Genomic DNA, 27,459 nt, shown 5'->3' with positions numbered 1-27,459 from the left:
CTTCAGGGAGATCATGCCAAACTAATCTTATTGATTTTTTTCATTGGGTAACTAAAATAATAGACAAGGGTGGTGTAGTCGACATTGCTTGCCTAGATTTCAGTAAGGCTTTTGACACTGTTGCACATAGAAGTCTTATCAATAAATTGCAATCTTTAAGTTTGGATTCCAATGTTGTTGAATGGGTAAGGCAGTGGCTGAGTGACATGCAACAGAGGGTTGTAGTCAATGGAGGATAGAAGCTTGGGCTGGTCACCAGTGGGGTACCTCAGGGATCTGTACTTGGACTCATTCTCTTTAATATTTTTATTAGTGATATTGCAGAAGGTCTTGATGGTAAGGTATGTCTTTTTGCTGATGATACTAAGATATGTAACAGGGTTGATGTTCCAGGAGGGATAAGCCAAATGGCAAATGATTTGGGTAAACTAGAAAAAAAAATGTGGATAAGTGCAAGATAATGAGTACAGAATATTTGATAGAGTCCTAACCTCAACATCTGAGGAAAGGGATTTAGGGGTGATTATTTCTGAGGACTTAAAGGTAGCCAGACAATGTAATAGAGCAGCAGGAAATGCCAACAGAATGCTTGGTTGTATAGGGAGAGGTATTAGCAGTAGAAAGAGGGAAGTGCTCATGCCATTGTACAAAACACTGGTGAGACCTCACTTGGCGTATTGTACGCAGAAGGATATTGATACCTTAGAGAGAGTTCAGAGAAGGGCTACTAAACTGGTTCATGGATTGCAGGATAAAACTTACAAGGAAAGGTTAAAGGAACTTAACATGTATAGCTTGGAGGAAAGACTCATGCGTAAACTCCCTCACTGTGTTAACCTCTTCCACTTCAGCTGGAAGGCTATTCTATGCAGCCACTACCCTCTCAGTAAAGTAATACTTCCTGATATTATTTTTAAACCTTTGCCCTTCTAATTTAAGACTACGTCCTCTTATTGTGGTAGTTCTCCTTCTTTTAAATTATAGTCTCCTCCTTTACTGTGTTGATTACTCTTTATGTATTTAAATGTTTCTGTCAAACACTCCTTGTCTCGTCTTTCCTCCAAGCTATACACGTTAAGATCCTTTAACCTTTCCTGGTATCGAGAGCTAGTTCTAACGCAGAGCGTTGCTCTTTTAATGTATGATACTACTGAGCATCGAATGATGTTCTAATATTGGCTCGCAATGCTCTGATGTCACATTTTTGTGCCGTTTTGTTTCTATTTCAGTTGTACATAGTTTGTTAATAATTTTATTAAGCTTTATAATGTTATGAAGTAATGATGTGAACATATCACTACTATATTTCTATTTTTCCATAGGCTGAAAGATGACAAACTTGTGAAATGCCACCAGTATGATGGTCTGGTAGAGCTTGCTACTATCTGTGCTCTTTGCAATGATTCTTCTTTGGACTTTAACGAGGTTTGTGCGACTATTTATACATTTTTCAATCCACTATCTTGTGTTCACTTTGAGGTTAAATCCTATGTATACTCTACCTGCCTTGGTTCTTCTTTATTCAGATCTCTGCATTTATTCTAATAGTTGGTTCATTTACTTTCTTAATTTCTGTCCAATCTGATTGACGCATAAAAAGTACAAGTGTTTTTTTTTTTTTTTTTTTTTTTTGTCTATTGACCTTTCTCGCCATTCTTTCTTCCAAACAGGCAAAGGGAGTGTATGAAAAAGTTGGGGAAGCTACGGAGACTGCACTTACATGTCTGGTTGAAAAGATGAATGTTTTTGATACAGAGCTGAAAGGTCTAACAAGAATTGAACGTGCAAATGCTTGCAATTCGGTGAGCTTCAATGTAGATTAAGATGAATTGCAAAGCATACAGCAAAAAACCCATTTATAATGCTTCATTAACACCTTTTTGAAATATAATTTATAGGTCATAAAACAACTGATGAGGAAGGAATTCACTTTAGAGTTTTCAAGAGACCGAAAATCCATGTCTGTGTACTGTACTCCAAATAAACCAACCCGCACTGGCATGAGCAAAATGTTTGTCAAGGTAAGGAAAACATTCTGTGGAATCTAGCATTGGTTGTGATGATATCATCTCCCTCTCTGAGTTTTTGCACATAGTGTAACATATTTCAGTGAGCAGCAGGTTAATGATTCTAACAGTACATGCATACATTTGTCACCAAGCTGGGCGTACTCATTTTTTGTTGTTAGGGACTTATACACCCAGGCTCCCCTATGGGTGGTTCTAAGGCATGTGGCTTGGGGGTTGCTGGAGTCGGGCTGCATGCGCCTTGTGGCTAATTTGCGCCGCGCCATGGAGCTTTAGTAAGGAGCTTATTCAAGGTGTGTACAGGTATAGAACTTCTTAAAGCCGTGTATGGGTTGTCTCTTAGTAGTGCTATTCCGGGAGATTAGGGTCATGCGCTATATAATCAGTGGTCTGCTACTTTCGCGCAGTGGTTTCGCTTGGCAACCTTGTGCTGGTGGGGTGGGGTGGGAGGGGGGGGGACATGGTGACTTTAACTTAGAGCTACATCTAACGTATATTTACTTTTAAGTAAACTATCCAGCACTTTTTTATATAGATCTGCCCTTCCTGGTTTACAGTCTCTTTTAAACCGCAAACTAGAGGCTTTGCTAGCAGGTCTACTCGTGTGTAGTAGCTCTGCCTTAACCATAGTACTATATTACGGCTGTGTTGGACATGAGTTTGAATGGCTTGTGACAGACCTGTCATATCTCCTACCATTATCGCTTACCAGTAGCCATATCAAACACTAAGAAAAGTGAGTTTTCCATAAGCCTAGTAGAGCAGTTCTATAGACTTTATGCTATCTGTCAATACCCAAAGAACAATCAAAAATGTTAGCATACAATATTTATCCATCTATCTCTTACTCTATATTAATATATTTGTTTTTATTTTTGTTTGAATAGAGGAAATAACCTTTTTTTTTTTTTTTTTTTTTTTTAATGCATATCTGCATCTTATTAATTACAACTTTTTCTTGAAATCTTGAAAGTGAATTTTGAAATGCATTTGCTATCATAGGGTGCTCCAGAAGGCTTAATTGACAGATGTACCCACATTCGTGTTGGAAACGCAAAAGTGCCTTTGACTCCAGGAGTGAAGCAGAAGGTTACGAGTGTAATCCGGGAATGGGGCTCTGGCAGAGACACCCTGCGTTGTTTGGCCCTGGCAACACATGACAACCCACCAAGAAAAGAAGACATGAATCTTCAGGAATCCTCCAACTTCATTAATTACGAGGTTAGCATTTTTTTTTTATTCTTCTTGGTGTTTGTATTTCTTAATAAACTGACTTGTGTCCATTACAAATGTGTGGTGTCTCCTGAAGCCGTCTCAAAGCGTATGTTTGACTTTGACAAATCATATCTTTATTTTAGAGGGCAGAACATCCATTAAGTATAACCTGTGTAATCTTTATTTAACCCCTCTTAATTATATTGAACTGTAAAATCAATCTGTAATGTTGAAAGAGAGTATGCGTATGTATAACTTTTATTTTTGTATCTGCTTTTGACTTTAGACTAACCTGACCTTTGTTGGCTGTGTGGGAATGTTGGACCCTCCCAGAACAGAAGTGGCTGCTTCTGTAAAAATGTGCAGGCAAGCAGGTATTCGTGTGATCATGATTACCGGTGACAACAAAGGAACTGCAGTTGCAATTTGTCGTCGTGTTGGTATCTTCCGTGAAGATGAAGATGTTACAGAAAAGGCTTTTACCGGCCGTGAATTTGATGAGCTATCTCTGGCTGCACAGAGGGATGCTTGTATGAACGCTCGCTGCTTTGCTCGTGTGGAACCTTCACATAAGTCTAAAATTGTAGAGTTTCTACAGTCTTTTGATGAAATCACTGCCATGGTAAGATACCTGCAGTAAAAAGTACAGCAAAACTCCTCAACTGCTTCTTTTCTTTTCACTTGATCTGTTGAAATGTTTATTTTTAAAGTTAGACATCCACACCGTCCTGGAATTGTGACCCACTTTTTATGCACTTTGATGTTTCGATTTAAATATACACCCATCTGACATCAGTTAATTACTGATATTTCTTGATGCTCCCTTCTTTTCCACGACAGTGCATTATGGATCTCAAAAACACCTAAATAAGAGTGCCTTATATGTGCAGCAATCTTAATGCTCAAGTTATCTTCATTATGCTGGTGAATCTTATTCAGCTCTAAGAGCAGACATCATTGCATGCGCAAGAGTACAGCATTGAGATCTATGGAGGATCCCGCAGTACATAGGCACAGCTAATTCTCTGCAGCAGTCACTGGTGACAGCTGGACGGGTTGATACTTAAAGATGGCGGTAGCTCCATCCAGCATCTAGAAGTGTCAGGCTTTGTAAATATACAGACAATTTAGTCCCTACTGTGTCTCGATAGGTCTCTTGACTGGGTTGGAATTTCAGTGAGATCACAACACCTTCAAAATGAGTATTTCATAAAGCTTCTATCTTTCTGAAATATTTATTTTTCGGTTAAGATAAAGAGAAGCTCTTGTGAATGGATGCCTCATCTGCTCCAATTAGTTTGCACAACTTCTTCTACATTGTTTTAAATTGTCTTATCTAAATGGGGGGCGGGGGAGGAGGGGATTACTAAAGTCTTGACCAGAGTTTCAGATGTCTGTGTGTGTTAAAAGTATGCTTTCTCTGTTTCAGACTGGTGATGGAGTAAATGATGCACCGGCACTTAAAAAAGCAGAAATTGGAATAGCCATGGGGTCGGGCACTGCAGTTGCTAAAACTGCTTCAGAAATGGTCCTGGCTGATGATAATTTCTCTACCATTGTGGCTGCCGTGGAAGAAGGACGTGCTATTTATAACAACATGAAACAGTTTATTCGATACCTCATTTCCTCTAATGTAGGAGAAGTTGTTTGGTATGTATCATTCAAAGATTAACCACACGTAGTGTTTTCATTGCACTGCCTGAACGTATGTAAGGAAGGGTTGGATGGCCAAATTGGCTGAGTGAGCGAGGGATACAGCAGGCAGGGGGAGTGATCTGAAAGGGTCACATCGTAGGGTAAGGTAGCCCATAGACATTTGCATAGTTTTTCCTACAACAGTTCAACAGATGCATAAACAATTAGAACCAGGCATTTAAATCATTCATACCTGGTCAGAAAGTTTGTTATTGGAATCTGTAGTAACATGGCAATTTATGTACCTAACTATACAAGTCTGCAGTCTATATGAACAATTGGTGCTCAGTGGCCAGTTTCACATCAACACAGTAAGAATTCAAAGTGAATTTCAGATTACCTCACCTGATCTCTGTATTGTTGGGCAATCATGTGGCCACAGTCTATCCATTAATAGATGGAATGTGTGTGGGTATGTTACTTCCTGCGGTGTTGCGTAACATTGAGTGACATGTTCTGTGAAGTCCTGCATATATAATCATGCAAATTGGCACGTATTTAAGGTATGACATTTCAAAAACCGACAAATTCTATGCAATATGTATATGTACCACATTCTGTCACTATGTATACTATATATGTTTTACATGTTTATGTATACATTTTTCTTAATTTATTTTAGTATTTTCTTGACTGCTGCTCTCGGTTTCCCTGAAGCATTAATACCTGTTCAACTTCTTTGGGTTAATCTGGTGACTGATGGTCTACCAGCCACTGCACTGGGCTTCAATCCTCCTGATTTGGACATCATGAGCAAGCCTCCCCGCAATCCCAAGGAGCCTTTAATAAGTGGTTGGCTATTCTTTCGATATCTAGCTATTGGATGTAAGTAATGATCTCTTAAAGTTCGATGGTTGCTGTTCTAGACCAGTTTCAGTCTATGTATTAGATTTTTCTTTTGAATGAGCTACAATCAACACCGTCATGATTCACCAACTAAAATGAACACAGGATGTCATGAAAATGATTTATTTTGAACACAAGAGCTAGCTCATTAATTGAAGGCAAAACCATTTTCTGCAGTTTATCCCTTGTCTGTCTTTCTTAGAATTTCAGGATAACTTGTACCAATCCAGCTAGTTTTTTTCATGTTCATGTGTGATTGATTTTTTTTTTTTGTTAGTCGCACTGTTTTGTGTTTGAAAACTGGTTAATAGGACTGTGACATTGATTGTGCTTCTGTTTGTTTTTTTTCTGCCATCCTAAATATGCTAAGTTTAAATCCTTAATGGCTGTTTAAGAGTTTGTAACACTGCAATTATTTAAAAAAATTAAATAATCTGCTGTCACTTGGGTCATTAAATCTGCTTTATTTTCCTAGGCTATGTCGGTGCAGCTACAGTTGGTGCAGCTGCTTGGTGGTTCATTGCTGCTGAAGATGGACCAAAAGTGACATACTACCAGCTGGTATGTGTATTTCGTTCATTTTTTTTAATGTGTGTTCGTGTATGTATATTAGCATATTGTTTTTTTATTTTATTATGTTGCGCAATACGACTGCAGTGTAATAATCAAAGTACGAGATTTAAAAATAGAACACCTGGTTACAAAGCTTTTTAATGTAACTCTAGGAGGAGAAAATGTAATCGGTGTGCAGTGAGCCTAATGCACACTCCGTAACTGTGTTAAAGTTTATTACATAGTTCTTTCGTGTATTTGATTCACGTTTTCTTTCAAGTTTAATTGACAAATGGCAAATAATTTAGTGTTGTACTTTTAGTAATCTTAAACTGTATAAGCTGTTTATCTACACACTACTCATTTAAACTGATCTGTACGCTAAAGAAACATTGCACTTTTCCTTATTTCAGAGTCATTTTCTTCAATGCAAAGAAGATAATCCTGACTTTGACGGTGTCAACTGTACAATTTTTGAATCTCCCTATCCAATGACGATGGCTCTCTCTGTTCTTGTTACCATAGAAATGTGCAATGCTCTGAATAGGTAAGTGCCAATGAGTACATAAACAGATTTTGTTGAAAAGATGTGTGTGTGTGTGTGTGTACATTGATCATTAAAGGAAAGTGTGGCTTGTGTATATATTATGATTATTAGGCTGATGTAATCCACATCTTCCTGGAAAGAATAGTCAATGTTATTGTGAGATCAACTTTCTATATGCCATTAATATTTATATATTTTAGAACAAATATCTTTTTAAAGTTTTGACAAAGCCATTGCCATATTTGGCACCATGAATCTCTTATTGCATCTATCAATGTAATAAGTCTATTTTTACTTTTGCCAATTGCAGGGCTTAGAAACAATTTATGATAAATAACATTAGAAATAACATATATATAATATATATAATATATATATATAAATTTTTTTTTTAAACTCTCTGTAGTTAAATGGACACTGTAGGCATCCAGACTACTTCAGCTAATTGAAGTGGTCTGGGTGCTGTGACCCTTTAGCACCTAGTGCTAAGTCTGCCCTCAGTGGCTGTCTACCAGACAGCCATTGGGGGCGCTTCCGGAATACCATTGGGGGGGGGGTGGGGGTGCTTTCCCATAGGAAAGCATTGAATTAAACAAAACCTGCTTTGTTTTCCTGGCACTATAGGATCTCTTTAAGCCATTGGTATTTTGGATTTGTAGGATTTGGCAGGATGCAGGTGTAATGTGTTTAAAATGGTCTTGGAGTGTGGCTGACCAACTTTCTTCTGTTTTGTCATTTCTTAAGCTTGTCAGAGAACCAGTCGTTGTTGAGAATGCCTCCGTGGGAAAATGTTTGGCTGCTGGGCTCCATCTGCTTATCGATGTCACTACATTTCCTTATTATTTATGTAGAGCCATTACCGGTATGATTTAAATTCTTCTTTTTTTTTTTTTTTATTAAATTAATTTCCAACATTTGAGCTGTGGTTTCTAACCAATTTTTCTTTTCATTTTTCTTTAGCTCATCTTCCAGATCACCCCGTTGAACTTGGTTCAGTGGCTCATGGTGCTGAAGTTCTCATTACCAGTTATACTTCTGGATGAGACCCTTAAATTTATTGCCCGTAACTACTTGGAACCTGGTAAAGAGTGTGAAAAGCCTGAAGCCAAAGGGTGCTCTTTTTCCGCATGCACTGAGGGCATCTCTTGGCCGTTTGTTTTCATCACGTTACCTTTGGTTACCTGGCTTTACAGCACAGACACTAACCTTACTGAAATGTTCTGGTCTTGACTGACAGTTCTACAGAATGGAAATGTTTAATTTAACCAGTTTTTTTTTATTTCGTTTTTTTTTTCTCCTTTTTAATTTTGGTTTCCAACGCAACTGTCTATGTCTGCTGAATTTTCACATGAACATAGTGCTGGTAAAAGCAAATTTTGGTTTTCATATTAGAACTTATTTTGCTTCTCCCTACAACTCTGTTCAGGAAAAAAAAAAAAAAAAAAGGACGAGGTCCCCAGGTTTTTTTTTTTCTTTGTTTTTTTTTTTATATGCATAGTGTTCATTCACATGTACAGAAAACTAAACACTATTTTATGCAAATATTTTTTGTAGATGGGGGGGGGGGAAAACGCATGTACAGTGTTCTGTTTCGTAATCTTCATCCTAGTTGAAAAATAAAAGGAAGCAAAAAGGAAATAACTTTGATCCAATGGACATTATCTGCAGAAAATTGGCAGCAGACTTAGGGAAAGTGATTAAATTTTTCAGAGACTAAAAAAAAGCATGATCTGTCTTTCTGCATGGTTTTTTTGGATTTGATATCATTGTGCTGTCTGTTGAATGGTCTATCTTAACCATACGCCAGTTTTTTTTTTCTTTTATTTGTTTTCTGCACGTAGCAGAGTAACGCTACCTCAGTCAGTATTTTTGTTAACCAGTTTCTCATTTCACTGTTTATTTACTTTTTCTGTTTACACAATTCCCTGTAAGAGGTAAGCATATTCTTGCTTGTGCAGCTGAAATATATATATATATATATATATATATATATATATATATATATATATATATCAGCATTTAAATCATGTTTCCTTTCCATAGATTTTTAAGGTTATTTATTTGAATGTCTAATGTATTTTATTGTAACAGACATTTTGTCCCCCCCTCAAGCTGCCCGTGTCAGGGTCTATACTTCCCAACCTGGTCAAAAATAAAAAACTTTTAATGGACAGAGAAAACTTGATGTCTTGTCTTACAACCGCTATATCACCCAAGCTTTTTAATTTTTTGGTTTTTCTTTAGAACCTTTCTTGTCATTTTCTTGAGTAAAACAAGCAAACCAACAAAAAACCTGCGCTGCTAAATTAGTCTGGGTTATTTCTTGTGATAGAGCACACAACCATAATTTTTTTTTTTTAATACTGCAAGTTATTCTGCGGACTTGTATTTACCAGAGTTAAAGATGTAACTTGATTTGTGTGCATTTTTGTAAAATCTGTAAATAGCACATGACCAAATGAACATATTGTATAGAACTATTTTTTATTTAAGTGACACTAATGAACATCATTCTGCTACAGCATGGTTTTTTTTTTTTTTTGGGGGGGGGGGGGGGGGGGGGAGGATTGAATTCCTCAACCTCCAATGTTTGAGTCCTTTACCGTCCTAACTGTGGTATTTTTCTCCAAATGCCTTCCAACCTTCAACAACTCAAGTGAGTATTTCTTTTGTTTATTTAAAAAAAAAAAAAAAAGAACCTCAGTTGGAGCCGATTTGTTTAGTGATGCAAGAAATTACAGTTTGTGTTGTAAATAAATGGTTACGTTGTCCAATCAATTCACCATGTGTTTGTCATACACTTCCATTTTCATACAATAACTCCACAAACTGTTAGATTGGTTCTACCTTTTTAACCATTTGACTGTTTCAAGCATAGCTAGGTGCTGTTAATGTCTGAGAATAGTACTTGAATTATTTGCCATTGCTGGAAATTCCACAGTGCGTTATTAGGCTGTCCTCTATTTACTTACTTATGTGACTTAACCCCTTAAGGACCAAACTTCTGGAATAAAAGGGAATCATGACATGTCACACATGTCATGTGTCCTTAAGGGGTTAAAATAGATCAAAATTTCAAGTCCTGTGCTAGTAGACAGGCCTTAAATTGACTTGCCATTGCAAGCTTAGTTCAGTGGCACACTTACAAGGGTGAATTTTAAGTCTATCGGCATCTTAACTTCTGTAATAGTGTGTGTAGGGAACTGCACTCACTCACATCAGTCTGAGCCAGGATGCCTTTTCTGTACTGGAACCAAAACACCAGATTAGTGCCTGGGTCTCTATTTCTTGGCTGCTTTAATTGCATTCAGCCAATATGGAGAACGCTGGAATTCAGATTCTGGTCAGTAATCAGAAAATCCACACAAATGGTCACAGGGTGCAGCATTACAACAGCTTTAACAGCTAAGTTTATTTTCACCATGTGGTCACCACTTTAGACCTTAGGCATGTTCTAACAACGTTACAAAATGGCTAATTACAAAAAGGTCTTCCACAATTAAACACTATTATGGCTATACACAAAAGTGGGACTTGTTGGGAATAAAAAATAAATTGTAAGGCCAAAACAGTCAATCTGGAAGTATAGCTAACATTGAGAGGTTTTCCAGTTTTTTTGGCTTTTCTATTTGAAATTCACTTTGAATTCCTGACAGTTCTCTCTTTCGTGAATACCTTTCTCGTTGTCATAGTGAGGAAATTCTAAAGATGATGTATTGGTTTGTGTTTGTCTGGAAACTGAGATCTATATGTCAGTTGCCACTTTCCTAGTGCTTAGCCAATCAACCAATATTTACTAAGATGGCTATTGTCTAAATGTTTCCTTTCACACTTTTTTAATAAGGCGGAAGAACCTATAATAAACACAAAGATTAAAGGGACACTGTTGGCACCCAGACTACTTCTGCCCATTGGAGTCATCTGGGTGCCAACTCCCACTACCCTTAACCCTGCAAGTGTAATTATTGCAGGTTTTTTTATAAACTGCAATAATTACCTTGCAGGGTTAAGTCCTCACCTAGTGGCTGTCTACCAGACAGCCACTAGAGGGGACTTCCTGTGGTTTTCTGTGCTAGAGCATCGCTGGAGGTCCTCACGCTGTGTGAGGACCTCCAGCATCGCTCAATTCCCCATAGGAAAGCATTGAAAGCATTTTCAATGCTTTCCTATGGAGAGCTCTAATGCGCATGCACATTAAGTCTCCTCAGCCGGCGGCAGGATCAGTCTCTCCCACTGGCTGACTTAAGGAAGAGGAGGAGTGGCAGCGACCAGAAACCACCGCCGAAGGACATCGGCGGGGGTCTCAGGTAAGTGACTGAAGGGGTTTTCACCCCTTCCGCAACCTGGGAGGGAGAGGGGATTGTTTTTCTGGCATTTGAGTGTCCCTTTAATCGTGCCAAAAGTAGGATAAGTTGTGTATTCAAATCAGACTTTAATGTTTGTTTTTTCTTTTTAAATTGCTGTATACAATCATGAATTAGTGTGCTTGGGTTTAAGTTTGCATTTAGAGTTGCAAGAATTATTGGCCTATTAAATTAACAAAATTTCAAAGCTATATTTTGTGTACAGAAATCTTCCCTTCACATTAGAGATGGTTTAGCAGAAGTACAAAGGAACACCTGAGCAACCTGAAGGCACGCAGCATAGAGTCCCTTTTATTTTATTTAATAAGCAAAGGAAAAAGTGTGGTAATAAAACAATATCCATAATCCATCTGTGTGAAAGCATAATCTTTCAGCCACATTTAAGCTTCTGGATTCACAATATTGTGAAGACAGATCTCATCGTATCCTAGGCAATAGGAATGTGGACGCATTACTGAATTTTTTAAATTTTCTTCTTCTAAATTATGGTATTGTGTTAAAAATAAATAAAATGTAAAAAAAATTAAAAATTGCATCAACTCCCTCATATAAACTTCCTGCAGCCTTCATGCCTATAATTAAATCCTATGTGAGCAAATCTCTACCTAGCTACTAAAGCTAGTTGTGGATTCTGGCATTAAATACAACTACCGGAGACTGGCAGAAAACTGGCTTGTGAGTCTCTTATGCGACCAGCTCAACTCTCAAATACACAACAATGATCAGATGACCAAAGAAAGTGGATGGGTTGGGACATTTGGCTCAGGTAGGTCATGTCACTATAGATCAATCAAACTGTGGTGATGAATGTTTACCACAGAAAGATTCAAGCCTTCTAACCAACATTTCCTTATAACATTGGCTATCCAATAATGGATGACTACAAGAACAAAATCAATTGCACTAAATTTAAAATAGGACGGGGTTTCATCCTTCAAACATTTCATCTAACAAGCAGTTGGATAATTGGCCAACAATAGCTAAACTTCATCTCCACCTTAATAATTAAAGGAAGATCCCACCCCATATTGAGTTTCTCTAAACGAGCATGGATTTGGTGGAAGAATTCCTATTTGGGATCAGGCTTGCTACCTCAGATTGTGCCCTCTTTTTCCTTGGGAATCTCAATTGAAGTCTTGATATTGTACGTTAGTCCTCTTCCACTCACTTTGTTTCAAATTGAATTCAAAAGCCACTTATTTAAACTGCTCCTTGCATTCTACGTTCAAGAACTTGGAGTGGAGAAACGCCTGGACTAAATCCATACTTGGATGTTGTTTTCCTCCTACCCTGCAGCAGAGAATGTTCCTGTAAAATTATGGCTTACAAATTCTAAGAAACTATTTATAGGTTTTCATTTAATGTGCATTATCCTTTTGAGTCAAGGTTGCAAGAAAACTTAATGCAGAGAGACAGAGACTCATTTGGTCATGAGTAATATGTAGTACATAAACGCTTTTGTACAGCTCCAACAAACGTAAAAAAAAAAAAAAAAAAAATGCAACATATGAGTACTGCAATATCAATGCTGGACTTTATTGTGAGAATGATGATCCTTTTATGCCAGCGTTCATTAAAACAAAATATACGGACTACATGTAATTTACAGGCCTGTAGTCAATGGGATTAAGGCATGTTTTGAGTGGCCTTGCCGTATATTGTGTGCCATGACACACTGCTTATTTATCCAAACCAGCTTGTAGCAAGCTACCCAACATTTTTAAAAAAATATTATCCCGAAGTTGGAATGTTCTTGGCATACTTTTGAATTGTCCCTCTTTCTAACCCTAAACTCTAACTATAAACTGCCCTTGTGTCCCTCTTATTTGGAATTCTAGAAAGCTTGTAGCAAGCTACCCAACATTTTTAAAAAATATTATCCCGAAGTTGGAATGTTCTTGGCATACTTTTGAATTGTCCCTCTTTCTAACCCTAAACTCTAACTATAAACTGCCCTTGTGTCCCTCTTATTTGGAATTCTAGAAAGCTTGTGTAGGAGCATGCGATCATGCTCCATAGCGATGATGTGAAGAGTGAGAGCTGTTTAAACGGCAGCAAACGTATAGAGATTAGTCTTAAAAGTCTATAAAAATGTGATATGTGTTAGGTTATGATGTTACATAAACGTTCCAGCCAAACTACCTGAACATGTACTGCTGATTTGGTATTTGTAATGTAGAAGTATTTTTAGATTGATAAAATTGCTCACATGTGTACATTAAATTAAGCATATCTTACTATACACTGATGCTGGTATTATAAGCAATATCTTGGCGCCAGTATGTGATCGTTTCTTTAACTATAAATTGGTAGACATGGGACGTTTTGGCAATGGTATCTTACGTTAAAAATAATCGGGCTGCTGTAGTTACAACGTGGATATTGTAGCCTAATTTAGTTTTTGGGGGGGTTTGAAATTTGCTACATTTCAAAGTTCCCAGAACGGCTATATTAGTGCCTCCGTTGTTCACAAAATGATCTGATCAGAAAGAGTTTTTGGCTTTTTTAAAATCCAAGTTGGTACTATCTTAGAGACCTTTGCTTTGAGCTTGGCCTACGTCAGGCAGATGATACAGAATGCAAAGGTGGCTGGCATACGGAAACTTGACATCTGTTGGACAGCAGCTGATGAAATTGTTGTACTAAATACAATGTTTGTGTCAATCACACCTGTTCATTCTCCTTTCATCACTTTTTTCTTTGATTCACTTACTTTTTAACTCCTCACTGCTTGTATGACATATGGAAGATTAATCCACTACTTTATTTAAACACACATACTAATGGAGAACATTGCCGTGCACTCGATTCTGTATATTCCAAATTCATATTGTGCAATGCAAAGTTTAATGAGCATCCAAGCCTGAAACTCCTGCAGGTTTGATTAGTGTAGATAATGCAATTCAATTTGTCTTGGGGTCAAATCTACAACTGTAATATTTATAAACGGTTACCGTTATGATTTTTTTTTTTTTTTGTCTCTAATGTAAAATACCGACTATAGTTTAGTGAATAAATCCGTAGTGTGTGGGTTTTTTGGTTAACCAAATGCATTGCTCACTTAGGATTTAATATATTTGTAATGGTCGTCGCTTGTTGTCGGGTACATTGAATTTGACTGACCACATCTAATCTTCAACACAAAAAAAAAAGTAGCTTTGTTCACTAAACAGTGCATTGTTCTATTTGCAACTATGTTGGCTAAAATGAAAACAGAATTATTTAGTGAATAACCCCCAAATGGTTCATATTCTGCCACCCGAAAACCTGGTCTTTTTTGATGCTTTAATTGCTGATGACCTCTTTCTTCTTTCCTTTTCAGAACAACTGGAGTAATCCCCTTTAACAATTTTGCAGAAATGTAAGGTTGCGTTGTTGCGTGCGTGTGTGTTTAAGCAAGCTACCAAAAGAAAATGAAAAAAGCCCTCTGCATGTATCAAAAAATAAATCTTTTCCCTTTTTTTTGAGAGAGAAAAAAAAAATGTTTTGGAAGCTTCAACCGAGAGGATTATGCGCTTCGCAGAGAAGATGCAATATTTGTCTTTTAAATAGAGGAAATAGATTCTGGAGAGATGAGCGTATTCCCTCTAGCAACAAAACTGAGTAGTCCCAAGCAGTATAGCCAAGTTTCCATGTTTCCCGCCATGTAAAATATATCAGTAGATCACGTAGTGCATGCTTTCAGTTGTAAGTAGTCAAATGTCTGTATTGTATCATTTTCATTATAAACCGCTATGTACAATAATGCACTTCTATTTATAAATTTCATTAAAAAGCTGCAGATGTTGAATGTTTTAAAATGTAAAACTCCAGTTCACCATTTCATATGTTGATTTATTTTTTTTAAACTCGTTTTCAGTGTGCAAATTTCATTTTTTTTGCACTGTAATAATGTAACTTATTAAATTAACTATAAAGTGGTTATAACAGATTTTGGTGCAATACGAATATTGTGATGCTTCTATTAAGAGAAAATGTCAGTTACTGCAAAAGCATGTTTGGCCTTCTAGATAATTGTAAATAAGTTCAGTTGTTTAATCAATGCTGACATAAGCATCATAAAATTGTTATGGTTTCAGGTAAATAAAAGTTTGTTCTATTACAGACTCTCTATTTAGATGACGTGTGTGGTCTTGTTTGCTTTGGGAAAGGGGAGGGGAGCAAGGGGCGATTATTCACTGAATTCTGATTGCTGGGAAGTTTAAAACCAAAATGCTAAAATACATGACTTGGAAAACTTCCATCTTCGTTATAGTCAGGGCCTATTTGCTTAAAGTTTGCAATCTGATTTTCAGTGAGCAAAATAAACAGACATAGAGACAGACAAACTGCTGCAGGACTGCATTTCAACAGCAAGTGGGCGTTTTAATAAATGACAGCCTAAACTAAATGCTTCCGTATGTACTCTGTACACCATTTGCTATGACAGGGGGGATTTATATCAGACCCTGGACATGGTGGTACACAAGCCTTACACCCAGGTAGTTGCTTTTATGTATGTGCTATTTACTGGGTCTTTAACCCCTTAAGGACACATGACATGTCATGATTCCCTTTTATTCCAGAAGTTTGGTCCTTAAGGGGTTAAGGAAAGAGGCGAAGACTGATTTGACCTTATTAATGAAATGGACCATTGTCATCTCCTCAAAGATAGTCACTAAAAAGGGTATACCTAGGGAGGGAACGCTTTCAAATGTGCCCTTTGCTGGCTCTTCAGGAATTAGATGCTTAACCCTGGCTGGGCCTACAAAAATATTGTCCTGGTGAGTATAAAATAAAATCTAAGCCTGCTAAATTGTAACGGTCTTCTTTGGTTTTTCCTTTTAGTTTTTATTTCCTCATATAAATTGTATCCTGATGATTATACGAAGCCTGTGCCTTCCCCCTGCCTTTATATTTTATATATATATATATATATATATATAAATATGTGTGTGTGTGTGTTTCTGTTCTAGTGTTAGATCTCAAGATATAGATGCTGTGGTTTTGTTCCCTTCGTTTGCTGTTCTGTGGGATGCTTTTGATTTGTGGATTGTTGGTAAATTAGCTAAGCAACTCAAATAGTTCTTTCCTTAAACTCCATCCATTGCATAAGGTCACTGTCCCCTAAAGAAAGGCACAATTTTTTGTAATGTACAAGTGAAAAAAACTGAATTGGGAGGGGGATTAAAAGTATTAATGTAAAAAACAAACAAACAAAAAAAAAAAACCTGTAAAGTGACAGTACTGCTTTGAATCTTTGTTGGCAACTGGGCTTCTGGCCAGGGTAAATAGTTTGATGTCAATCTACACATGCTTACTATGTTAATGTGCACAATGGTGGAAGTCATCATGGGTGGTAAAACAGACCTCCAAGTCAAGCCTGACTAAATAATTTACAGGCATCTGCCAAACAAATCATGGGTGCCCTTTACAGAGCACCACATATCCTCTGTTCCAGATGCACCAGGAGTTCTCAGGACATGTCCCTGCCAGTGTTCTTGGACTTGGTTGGGTCTACAGGTCCAGAATTTTCTGTGTGATCCAGGAGGAAGATGATGTTTCACATGAAAATATCTCTGTATGCCCCACAGATGATAGAAAGCAGTTAACTAGTGAGCTCTGCATGTCCATTTTAGGTGCAAATCCTCTCTGCAAAACACCAGAATACAGCTGTTCAGAAAGCAAGCGTGGAGCCGGTCAAATGCACAAAACGAGTCCTCTGCATGTCTCTGAGGATTTTCACTTCTTTTCAACATCTTGATCATAGTCAGTGGCCTTCTTAGAAAGTTTAATAGACTGAGGCATCAAAATTACCAGAGTTACTGAAAATGCCAAAGAACATCAGTGCACCTCTGGCAAAGACTGGAAAACCCACTCTGGTCGAGGGGGGAAGTAGGAGCATTTTAGACTGCAGTAGGTCAAGAGATTTACTACCTCTGCTGCCCGTGATACACACCAGGCCAGAGTGTCAAGAGTACAAAACTCACTACTAAGCACCGATCAGTAGTGCAAAACTGACAAGCAAATAGTGTAAACACCTAAAGTAGCAGTTTCTAAACTCTCCGCAACTTGAGCCCCTGTCCTGGATAAAACCATTTTTTTTTTGTATCTGCTTCTAATTTTTATTAAAGGACACGGCGGCTCATATTATGCTTTCTCTTTCTTTAATCCTCAGCATCAAAGAAAGGATACTGTAAATATTTAAAGAAAAAATACAACATGTACCCTAGAGGGTTAACCATCATACAACATATTAACAAATAGGAATGCTCCTTGCACTATAATGTCCCATGTTACCGTAAGCCCCTACTCATTCTTTGGTGCTGCCTACTCTGTATTGATTTTATTATTTCAATAATATATTACTGCATTGGTGTATATTTAGTCAGTGTGTACATTGATTTGTGTACTTTTTTTTTTTAATATTCCTAATGTTTATGTGGCCTGGGAGCACTGTTCCCTCATTCTCTCACTTCAGCTCACCCCCTCCCCCCTCTGTTTCCCGGTCCATTTGTTTATTTCCCAACCTGCTTCTTCTGTCTGCACCGAGCCTGTGACTCCTCTCATTGTTGGGTACCGCTAATAGGCGGGCGCAGCTCGAGAATGCGCACATCACGGCGGCCATCTTGTGATTGGCAATTTTGCTGTGCTTTCTTTCTCGCCCAATACCTCTCGTTTAGGGATGGGGCAAAGTCGGCTGTGTGACTGACAGCAGACTCCCGGTGGTCCCCAGGAGCCGATCCTGAGGGAGCACTCAGTGAGCTTGCTTTTTTTTTTTGTCAGTGTGCCTAGGTAGTTATTATACTGGTCATTGTGCCTAATTTATATACAGCTGATTCTGTCAGTCCTTAGAAGAAAAAAAAAAATTGTAACGCAAGCCATCTTTTTGGCTATGGGGACCATGTCTGATAACCTGTCCCACTCTATGACATGAGCCCTGATGTCCACCCAGAGACCACCTACTCTCATTTCCCCTGTCCCCACAGAGAGTAAACCGGTAGCCCCCAGTGGGCGTCCCAAGGAATATGAGGAGAAGACCTCTTCAATCCGTGATCCTACATATGCTGATTTGTTTATAGCACTTCAACGCTCATATCAACCTGTTTTTACAGTGACCTTATTTCGTTGGATCAAATGAATCATGAAGTCGGATGACATCAACACTTCCAAGTACGGAGCACATTCTGTTAAAGACGCTATGGCATCAAAAGCTTTCTCCTTTGGTTGCAGGTTAGAGGACCTCCTCCGTGCTGCTGATTGGTCCTGGGAGTCTACTTTTGGGGAATTAAATTTTCGTCCAGTTTCTCATTTTTATACTACGGTGGTTGTGTGCACAGCCTTGAACGAGCATAATATGAGCCTCCTTAAGGTCACATGGGACATTATAAAGCAAGGAGCATTCACATTGGTTAATATGTTGTATGATGGTTAACCCTCTATGGTACTTATTGTATTTTTTTTCTTTAAATATTTGCAGAGAGCTCCATGAGCTCTTATTATCAGGAGCTAAATTATAAGCTGATCTCCCTATGGTATAGGACACCGGTGTTGCTCCACCGCATCTTCCCTTCTACTCCTCCGACGTGCTGGAGATGTCAGGAGGAGCTCGGTACAGTGATACATATCTGGTGGGAGTGCAGGCTTATCATTCCCTACTGGGATATGATTAGAGAGGCGGTTCGGCTCATTCTAAGAGATCTACCAACGTGGGGTGCAGAACTGGCTTTATTACACATCTCCGCTCTACCCATACCAGTGTACAAGAAATCGATACTACGACACCTGCTTAACGCCGCAAAAGCTAACATTCCGGCACACTGGAAAACGGACATGGTACCGACCAGAAGTGAGTGGATCAAAAGAGTGGAAGATATTCAGGGGGCAGAAGAAGCCCATGCTACCATCATGGGCCGGGTAGCCAGACACACTGAAATGTGGGCGCCATGGTTCTTCTATATTGCCAGCTGCCGACAGAACGGGGACAATCAGGGGCACGCAGCGCAGTTTCCAATGCCCCCCCCTCTCTAACCTCTTTTCCTACCCTCTTCTCTCTGAACTCTGGGCCACGGGGGATCTGGGCTCGGGACTGGCTAGACCATACACAGGACGGATAATTGACATCTCACGGTACATGACTGACCTGACTACTGACTGACGACTTTTCTGTGGTCAGACTTGAGGGCGGACGGTAAACCATGATCTCCGGGGATGCCCTCGGAGACCCTGGAGACCTAGGTCACACTGGACACTTATCAAATTTGGACAACCACCGCTCTAGTTCACCCCCTCAATGCCCCGGGGTGGCGCCCATACAAACTTATGCATTGAGAATTCGTGACCTTTGACATGGGCGATCAATTGACCCCTCTTTAAGTGGTTTAGTGGTCTGTTGGGTGTACTAGCCGGTGGATGTGTCTCGAGCTCCGCTGTGGAACACTGTCTGGAGGGATAATCCCCCACCACCGCAGAGTCTTAGATCCTGAATATTGGCTTTATCTGGGGATACACTAGGTAAAGGGGTTATGTATGGGAAGTGATGAGAAAGTACTCTATATCGTCTTCACAGACCCAGAATTCTAACCTCTACGTTGCTAACGGTTGACCCAATTTTCCTAACTCTGCTCTCATGGGATAGATCATGCCAACTGTTTCTGCCCAACCTAAAGCAACGTCACACCTAGAATAGTCAGTGGTGTACCCATGCAAATACCTTGGGAATGTTCTGAGGTACTGCTCATTTACATATCTGAACCTGATAGTTGGGGAACTGCTACTGACCCACAAGATGAAGCTCGGATCTCCTGATCTGATATTGGTTAATAGTATTGCTCCTGTCTATATTACAACTTACTAGATACTAAAACTTTGTATACATGTTTTGCTCATGTCTTGAAAATATTGCTCGTTTATCTGGCCTGCGAGCCAACTTTGTATTATTTACTATGCCTTAATAAACAGATTTACAAAAAAAAATAAAATAAATATTTGCAGTATCCTTTCTTTGCTGCTGAGGATTAACAAAAGTGCATAATATGAGCCTCCGTGTCCTTAATAAAATCATGACTTTGCATCATGAAATTAGTAAAAATCTGGTAATTCTTTTCAGCTGCCAGCTGTCTTCCTTAATTATGGGAATTAAAACTGATTATCAGTATTATTTAATACAATGGAACATACAGTGTTTGCAAGTGCCTATTTGTTGTGTCATGTCTCGGATGTTATGCATTGGATAGATTATAGGACATTTCATTGTTTGTTTGTTTTTCTACGTATCTTACCAGACGAAAAACATAAGTCTCACAGTATGCAAATCTCAATCTGTAGCTGTTTTATAAATGTATGTCAATGTTAAATCTTATTTAAACATTTTCAATGGTGGATTTAAAAGGGTATCACGAAGGTGAGACATCTCTTCCTATGGGATCCTCTGTTCATCTGGCCATACCTTATTAAAGCTTTATACTTGTTGACTTCCAGGAAAGGCAGCCCTGTATAAAATTATACTTGAAAATCCACACCTCTTTAACCTGCAACTGGGCTCCTCCATCTTAGCTCACTGTCAATCATGATAGAGAAATCATACAGAGAAGAGGAGATATTCGATTGTCTTAATTTCATCTTTTCATTTGCAATGTTTGCCCTGTCTGAACTGAAATTTAGAGAAAACAGATAAACTCTTGAAAAAAGGTTAATACAAGTTACCAGTGATTTTCAATGTTTCATTTAATGGTATAAATTCCATAGAATCCCCCCTTTAATGTACTCTGTATCTTAACACACTATTTAGAGAGCTCACGATAGAGGTTTGTGTCCACCCTCAGTAGACCATACAAGGGGCCCACCTCTTATCACATCTATTTCCTTTATTAAGTAATAAATTAAGCTTCTAAAAGGAGAACTAGTCCACTGTAACATGAAAACGTGTGTTTGTAGGAGCCAGTCATTTGTCATAGGGCCATTAGTTCAGTTTTTTTTTTTTTTTTGCATAAAATCTAACAGTCATGCTTTTTGTTTATAACGAGGGTTCTTATTAGAAATCGAACAGACATAGAATGATATACATGTGTAGGCAACATGGCAAGACAATCTGTGGATTAGGCTGATGTCGATGCTGTCAAAATTGGTGATACACCGCACGAGTCCATTTTTTATTTTTATGTTTACATAACATTTTTAGAACACAGAACACACACCGCCACACCATTACAATACAGGTAAATATCATCAATAGAACAATCTTCTATAGCCTTCTAAGGTGAGAGGCTAACAATGAGCATGTTTTAGCTGTTAAATCTGAAGTTAACATACAATATCCAGGGAAAAAGACCTAGAAACTAAAAATAGGATTTTTCTTTTTTTTTTTAAAGGGACTGTCTTATGATCTTTGTGTGATCTGAAAAGGTTTATATTGCGCTCTCAGCTCTCAGCTCTCATTTGGTTTTACAATTTGTGGTCAAGAGAACAGTTAAAATGAAGGGCAGGCTTACAAAAAGTCTGGTTCAGTGTCTGCCCAATTGTTATGGCAAGTTACATTCCAAGGAGTAATTCATGCATTCCTTCAAGTAGAACACCGAGATCTGCTGTAATGACCAGTAATACATTTTGTATTTCCCATAGCTTTATTTTAACTGCGCTCCATAGAAAGTACTTACATTTCCCAGACACATCATTAAAATGACTAGAGTCTATCAACATGTTGAAGAGCACAATTCATGTATAATACACAGTGCTTTAATACAGCAGAGGGATCTTCTCAACCATTTTCTGCAGCAAAATTTGTCTTCTCCATATAATAGTACAGTTACCTCTTAAAGAAAGCAGATATTTGGCTTTTTAGAACAGACGGAAGGGTATTTAACAACGTAATGACATCTCAATACTGCAGAATTGCCCATATTGCTTTTTGTATTCCCACTGTTTCTTAAAAAAATATTATAGAACTTCCATTGTGTGGCAAATCGAGATGGCAGTCTGTCTCTTACCACCACATTGCCTAAAGTAAAATTGCCTTCCATCCTTGCATTCTTTAGACTTTGATGGATCCCATTCTGCTTGGAAATATTTTGTTGTTTCATCAGTTGACGTGTGGTATCTTCTAAAGGCTCCTTTTCCTGTCCATTCGTTTATCTGAGTATTCAGCAAGTGGTTTAAACAAACATTGAATGAGCACTTTCTGCTGTATCTACTTCTTGATCTATATAATAAAGTGTTGCTCATTTTGAGCACACAGAAGCTGCTTGCTACCAAAATTATTCACAGACTGTGGAGTTGGATCAACTCACAGGGCTGCTTGTTATACAACTTCAAAATAAAATCTTTGCTGTTGTCTCATAACTGAATTATTTGCCTTTTCCACTCCAGTAGCTCTTATTCAGATGCCCGGGCAAGTAGTGTTCTTTAAAGTCGCTCTGCCACCTCAAACTTACCTTTCTCCTATTGTTTCTTCTTCTCTTCCTCTTTCAGAATATGTTCTTCTTTTCCTAATTTCTGCTCTATTTCTCTTTAAAACCTAAGACAAAGTAGGGACTATGTTGTCTTATGTCATTTTCCTTTGCTTGACAATTGTAACAAAAGGATGGATGTATTGCTTAAGGCGAGCTTATTAAGCCAGCAGAGGGTGACGCTTGCCACCTTTTGTCAAGATTGTCAAGTGTAGTTAAAATATAAGGCAAAGTACTAAGACAAGTAGAACTGTTACACAGACTGCATTCTGGTCCCCTTGCTGGCCTGCTGCACCTCTTATGATGGCTTAATCTCCTATAATGGTGGCCTGGGGTGCAGTTGGCACACTGCCACCCAGTTCACGCAGGGCTGGATTAACATCACCAATTTCCCGGTGGGCCGCAGCACTTTGGGCCTGGGAGAGAGCCCTAATACCTAATTATGGAGGAAGAGGCTTGAGGCCGGTGCGGATGCATTGAGGATGCGGCGGCTGGAGGGAGCTCTACAAGGAGGGAGGTTTCTGGCACCCAAGCCCCACCCTGATCTCAAGCTCCACCCCTGATCTCAAGCTGCAGTTAGTGTGTGTGTGTGTGTCAGTAAACATGTCAGCAGTGAGCATGTATGTGTATCACTGAGCATGTCTGTAGTAAGCATGTGTGTGTGTCACTGAGCATGTCTGTATTAAGCATTTATGTGTGTGTCACTGAGCATGTCTGTATTAAGCATTTATGTGTGTGTCAGTGAGCATGTCTGTATTAAGCATGTATGTGTGTGTCAGTGAGCATGTCTGTAGTAAGCATGTATGTGTGTGTCAGTGAGCATGTCTGTAGTAAGCATGTATGAGTGTCAGTGAGCTTGTCTGTAGTGAGGTGTGTGTCAGTGAGCTTGTCTGTAGTAAGCATCTTTGTGTATACCAGTGAGTTTGACTGTAGTAAGCTTGTGTGTGTGAGAGAGTTTGTCTGTACTACGTTTGTGTGTGTGTCAGTGAGATTGTTTTTTTTACCCTGAAAGGACTAATATTTACAATTAAAAAAGGAACATACCAATAATAAAAAATATATATATATTTATATATCTTTTAGTGAGTGTTAAAAATCACTTTATAACATTTAAAAAATGGCTACGTCTTGCTACCCCAGATTGAGTATTTCTAATTCATAAGCATAAATTATATATATATATATTTATGAAATATATATTCCAGCCCTATAAGTCATTGTTCCACAGTAGTGTTTGTGTGTGTGTGTGTGTGTATATATATATATATATATATATATATATATATATAAATCAATAAATGTATGTATGTGTGTGTGTATATATATATATATATATATAAAAAATAAAATTATTGAATTTCTCACCCCTCCTGGGTGGTATGTTTATTCATCATTCTCGGGTCCTCTACCAGAGGCCTGGGAGTTTGAGGGTTCTGCGCAGTATCTTAGCTGTTCCTAGAGCTGCACTCTTCTGGACAGCGATCTCAGATGTCCCACCTGGAATCTGTTGAAGCCACTCCCCCAACCTAGGAGTCACAGCTCCAAGTGCTCCTATCACAACTGGGGCTATTTTCTCGTTCTTCTTTCAGTTCTTGGTATTTGTCCACCTTCTCATGTTCCTTTTTCCTGATGTTATAGTCACTGGGTATTGCCACATCCACCACGACTGCAGTCTTTCGTTCCTTGTCTACCACCACGATGTCTGGTTGGTTGGCCAGCACTTGCTTGTCTGTCTTGAAGTCCCACAGGATCTTAGCCCTGTCATTCTCAACTACCCATTGTGGTATCTCCCATCTGGATTTAGGCAGGTCCAATCCATATTCTGTGCAGATGTTTCAGTACACAACCCCAGCAACTTGGTTGTGTCTCTCTGTGTATGCTGTTCCTGCTAACATCTTGAATCCAGCTACTAGGTGCTGGACTGTCTCAGAGGCCTCTTTGCACAGTCTGCACCTTGGGTCTTGCCTCCAGCTTCTATTGATCTGGTGCTAGGTGCTCCTGTGCTGCTAGGATTAGTGTCTCGGTGCTGTCTTTCAGTCCTGCCTTTTCCAACCACTGGTAGGATTTTGTAATGTGAGCTGCATCCACTATCTGCCGGTGGTACACCACATGGAGAGGTTTGTTTTGCCAAGGAACCTCCTCTTTTTCTGCATCCTCTATCTGTGGAAGTCTCAGGCATTCCCTTAGCAGTCCATCTTTGGGAGCCATCTTTGTGATGTACTTGTGGATGTTCTGTGTTTCATCTAGGACTTTGGCCTTGACACTCATCAGGCCCCGACCTTTTTCCTTCCGGCAGGTGTACAGTCTCTGGGTGCTGGATTTCGGGTGGAATCCTCCATTCATAGTGAATACTTTCCTGGTCTTGACATCCATGGTGACCAGTTCTTCTCTTGGCCAGGTTATTATTCTAGCTGGGTACCTGATGACCGGTAGGGCATATGTGTTTATGGCTTGGATCTTGTTCTTGCCATTAAGCTGGGACTTCAGGACCTGTCTGATCATCTTCCCTATTTTTGCTATCACCCGCCTGCACTTCTCTAGTCCAAACGACATTCCGATTTCCTTGCTGTATATCCTAGTTAGGTGGATCAGTGGGTCAATGTCTCGCTCATTCTTTGCATACAGCTTGATGTCATCCATGTAAAGTATGTGGCTGATGGTAGCTCCACTCTTGAACCTGTATCTGTATCCACTCTTCTTGATGATCTGAGGGGTTGAGGCCTATGCAAAACAGCAGTGGGGATAGCGCATCACCTTGGTATATGCAACATTTAATGTTCACTTGTGTTATTGTTCTGCAATTGGCTTCTAGAGTTGTTTTCCACTTGCCCATCGAGTTCTTGATGAAGGCTCTTATTGTCTTGCTGACCTTGTAGAGAGCCAAGCATTCCAGTATCCATGTGTGTGGCATTATGTCATAGGCTTTCTTGTAGTCAATCCAGGCCATGCACAGATTGGTCTGTCTGGTCTTAGAATCCCTTGTGACAGCTTGGTCTACCAGTAGTTGGTGTTTTGATCCTCTGGTGTTATTTCCAATCCCCTTCTGAGTACTGCTCATATATTGACTCATATGCCCTTGGATCTGGGAGGCTATGATGTCTGACATGTTGTGGGAGGCAGGTTATTGGTCGGTAGTTGGGTGGTGCTGTTCCCTTGTGAGGGTCCTTCATGACCAGTATTGTTCTGGTTTGTGTTAGCCAGTCAGGGTGGGAGCCTATTGCTAGTAGCTGGTTCATTTGTGCTGCTAGGTGTTCATGCAGTGCTGTTAACTTCTTTATCCAGTAGCTGTGGATCATGTCAGGTCCTGGTCCATGATCATGTCAGGTCCCCTTCATGTGTGCTGCTCTCTGTTTGATATCTTCGATTGTGATGATGACTGGTTCCTGTTCTGGCAGCAGTGGTGTGCTTTCAGGTCTAGTAGCCACTGGGCCTCGGTGTTATGAGATGTTTCTTGCTCCCAAATATTCTTCCAGTACTGTTCAGTCTCAGCTCTGGGTGGGTCTTGCGAGGAGATGTGGTGGTTACCCTGTAGCTGTGCATACACCTTGGATGGTTCTTTGGTAAAGAGGGCATTGATTCTCTTAGCCTTTGTTTTTCTGGTGTATCTGCTCAATCTGGTTGTCAGGGCTGTCAGTCTTTGCTTAGCTGTTTCCATCGCCTCCAGTATGGGCATATCCTTGTACTTCCGCAGCAGCCAGGATCTATCTTTGATCTTTCCACCTCTGTTAAGTTGATACATCTTACTAACTTCCTTCCGTGCTGTCTTTATCTTGGCTTCCAGTCATAGTCATGGTGGGCATTGCTTCTCTTTGAGCCTGATCTTGTAGTCAAGTAGCTGGAGGAGCACTAATGCTGTGGCATATATGAGCCTGTTCGTTTCTGTGATGGTGCAGGATGGGATTGTGGTTCATTAACTGCAGCTAGTATGCTGTCTGTTGGTTTCTTTCCAGTGATCTTCAGTAGTCTTGTCCGCAGGTTAACTACTACTGCTAGGTTTTCTAGGATAATTTCCCTTATATCTGTTGTTATGCCATCTTGGGGTATGGCTTCAGGTTGACAATTCTCTGCAGGTAAGAATGTGGGTATGGGAATTTCTTCCTCCTCATTGTGTATGGTCTATTTTATTCTGTAGTCCATTTATTTCCTGCTGTGACACTAGATTTCTCTTGAAGATGTTCAAACGTTGTGTAACCAGCTGTTTTGGTGTTAGGGTAGATGATGGTCTCTTATTCATCCATAGCTCCCTCATACGTTTCATGTAGCCTCTCTCGTTGGGTCTGCTATTGTAGTAGCATTCAAGCAGGTCTAGGTTCTCTCTCTGTGTCCAATAAGGATTTGTTCCAGTAGCCCACTTGTCGTCAGATTGCCCTGGTTCCCTAGCATCTGACGCGAACCTTGTTAATCCAGGCGACATCCGAGCCGGCATGGCTCTCTTGGTTCGTGTTGTTCTCATATTATTGAGGTGGGCAGGGCATACATCATTAGGTACACACAAAACAACAGGAAGTCAGCGCTAATTAACAGACAATATGTAAATGGGAAGCAACCCAAACGAAGGAAACCCCTCAGATCCTTCAACAAATAGAGAAAGCAATATTGCAATACGTCTAAAATCCAAAGTGCAAAAAATAGGAGGTAGAAAACTCACATTTAAAAGAGCTATGGCCAGCTCTGGTGTGAAAGGCGTACAGCGGTATAATCCCCGCTTATGGGATATATGTAGAGAGTGCGTCTATCAACACCGTCTGGTCATCCAAAGCACCAAACAGGAATAGAAAAGGCAACAATAG

At 39.3% G+C, this 27,459-nt stretch overlaps 1 protein-coding gene across 2 annotated transcripts in view; it reads left to right on the top strand.

Annotated features, from left to right (window-relative positions):
* ATP2A2 (ATPase sarcoplasmic/endoplasmic reticulum Ca2+ transporting 2) overlaps positions 1-15,363 on the top strand; it is a 55,482-nt gene extending 40,119 nt beyond the window's left edge. Inside the window, exons 10-21 of one of the 2 annotated variants that reach the window (XM_063454251.1) lie at positions 1,323-1,425; positions 1,671-1,802; positions 1,899-2,021; positions 3,030-3,248; positions 3,529-3,864; positions 4,672-4,892; positions 5,560-5,762; positions 6,259-6,344; positions 6,749-6,882; positions 7,627-7,744; positions 7,843-7,963; positions 14,569-15,363. In XM_063454251.1, coding sequence (XP_063310321.1) covers positions 1,323-1,425; positions 1,671-1,802; positions 1,899-2,021; positions 3,030-3,248; positions 3,529-3,864; positions 4,672-4,892; positions 5,560-5,762; positions 6,259-6,344; positions 6,749-6,882; positions 7,627-7,744; positions 7,843-7,963; positions 14,569-14,582 — 1,810 coding nt within the window. In that variant the 3' untranslated portion in view covers positions 14,583-15,363. Of the gene's footprint in view, positions 1-1,322; positions 1,426-1,670; positions 1,803-1,898; positions 2,022-3,029; positions 3,249-3,528; positions 3,865-4,671; positions 4,893-5,559; positions 5,763-6,258; positions 6,345-6,748; positions 6,883-7,626; positions 7,745-7,842; positions 8,492-14,568 lie in introns of those variants that run through there. The other variant, XM_063454250.1, reaches the window with a different exon arrangement.
* The last annotated feature ends 12,096 nt before the right edge of the window (positions 15,364-27,459 follow it).

This window comes from Pelobates fuscus, chromosome 5 (genome assembly GCF_036172605.1).
Source record: "Pelobates fuscus isolate aPelFus1 chromosome 5, aPelFus1.pri, whole genome shotgun sequence".
NCBI lineage: Eukaryota > Metazoa > Chordata > Amphibia > Anura > Pelobatidae > Pelobates > Pelobates fuscus.
This window is presented reverse-complemented; position numbering and strand designations above follow the sequence as displayed.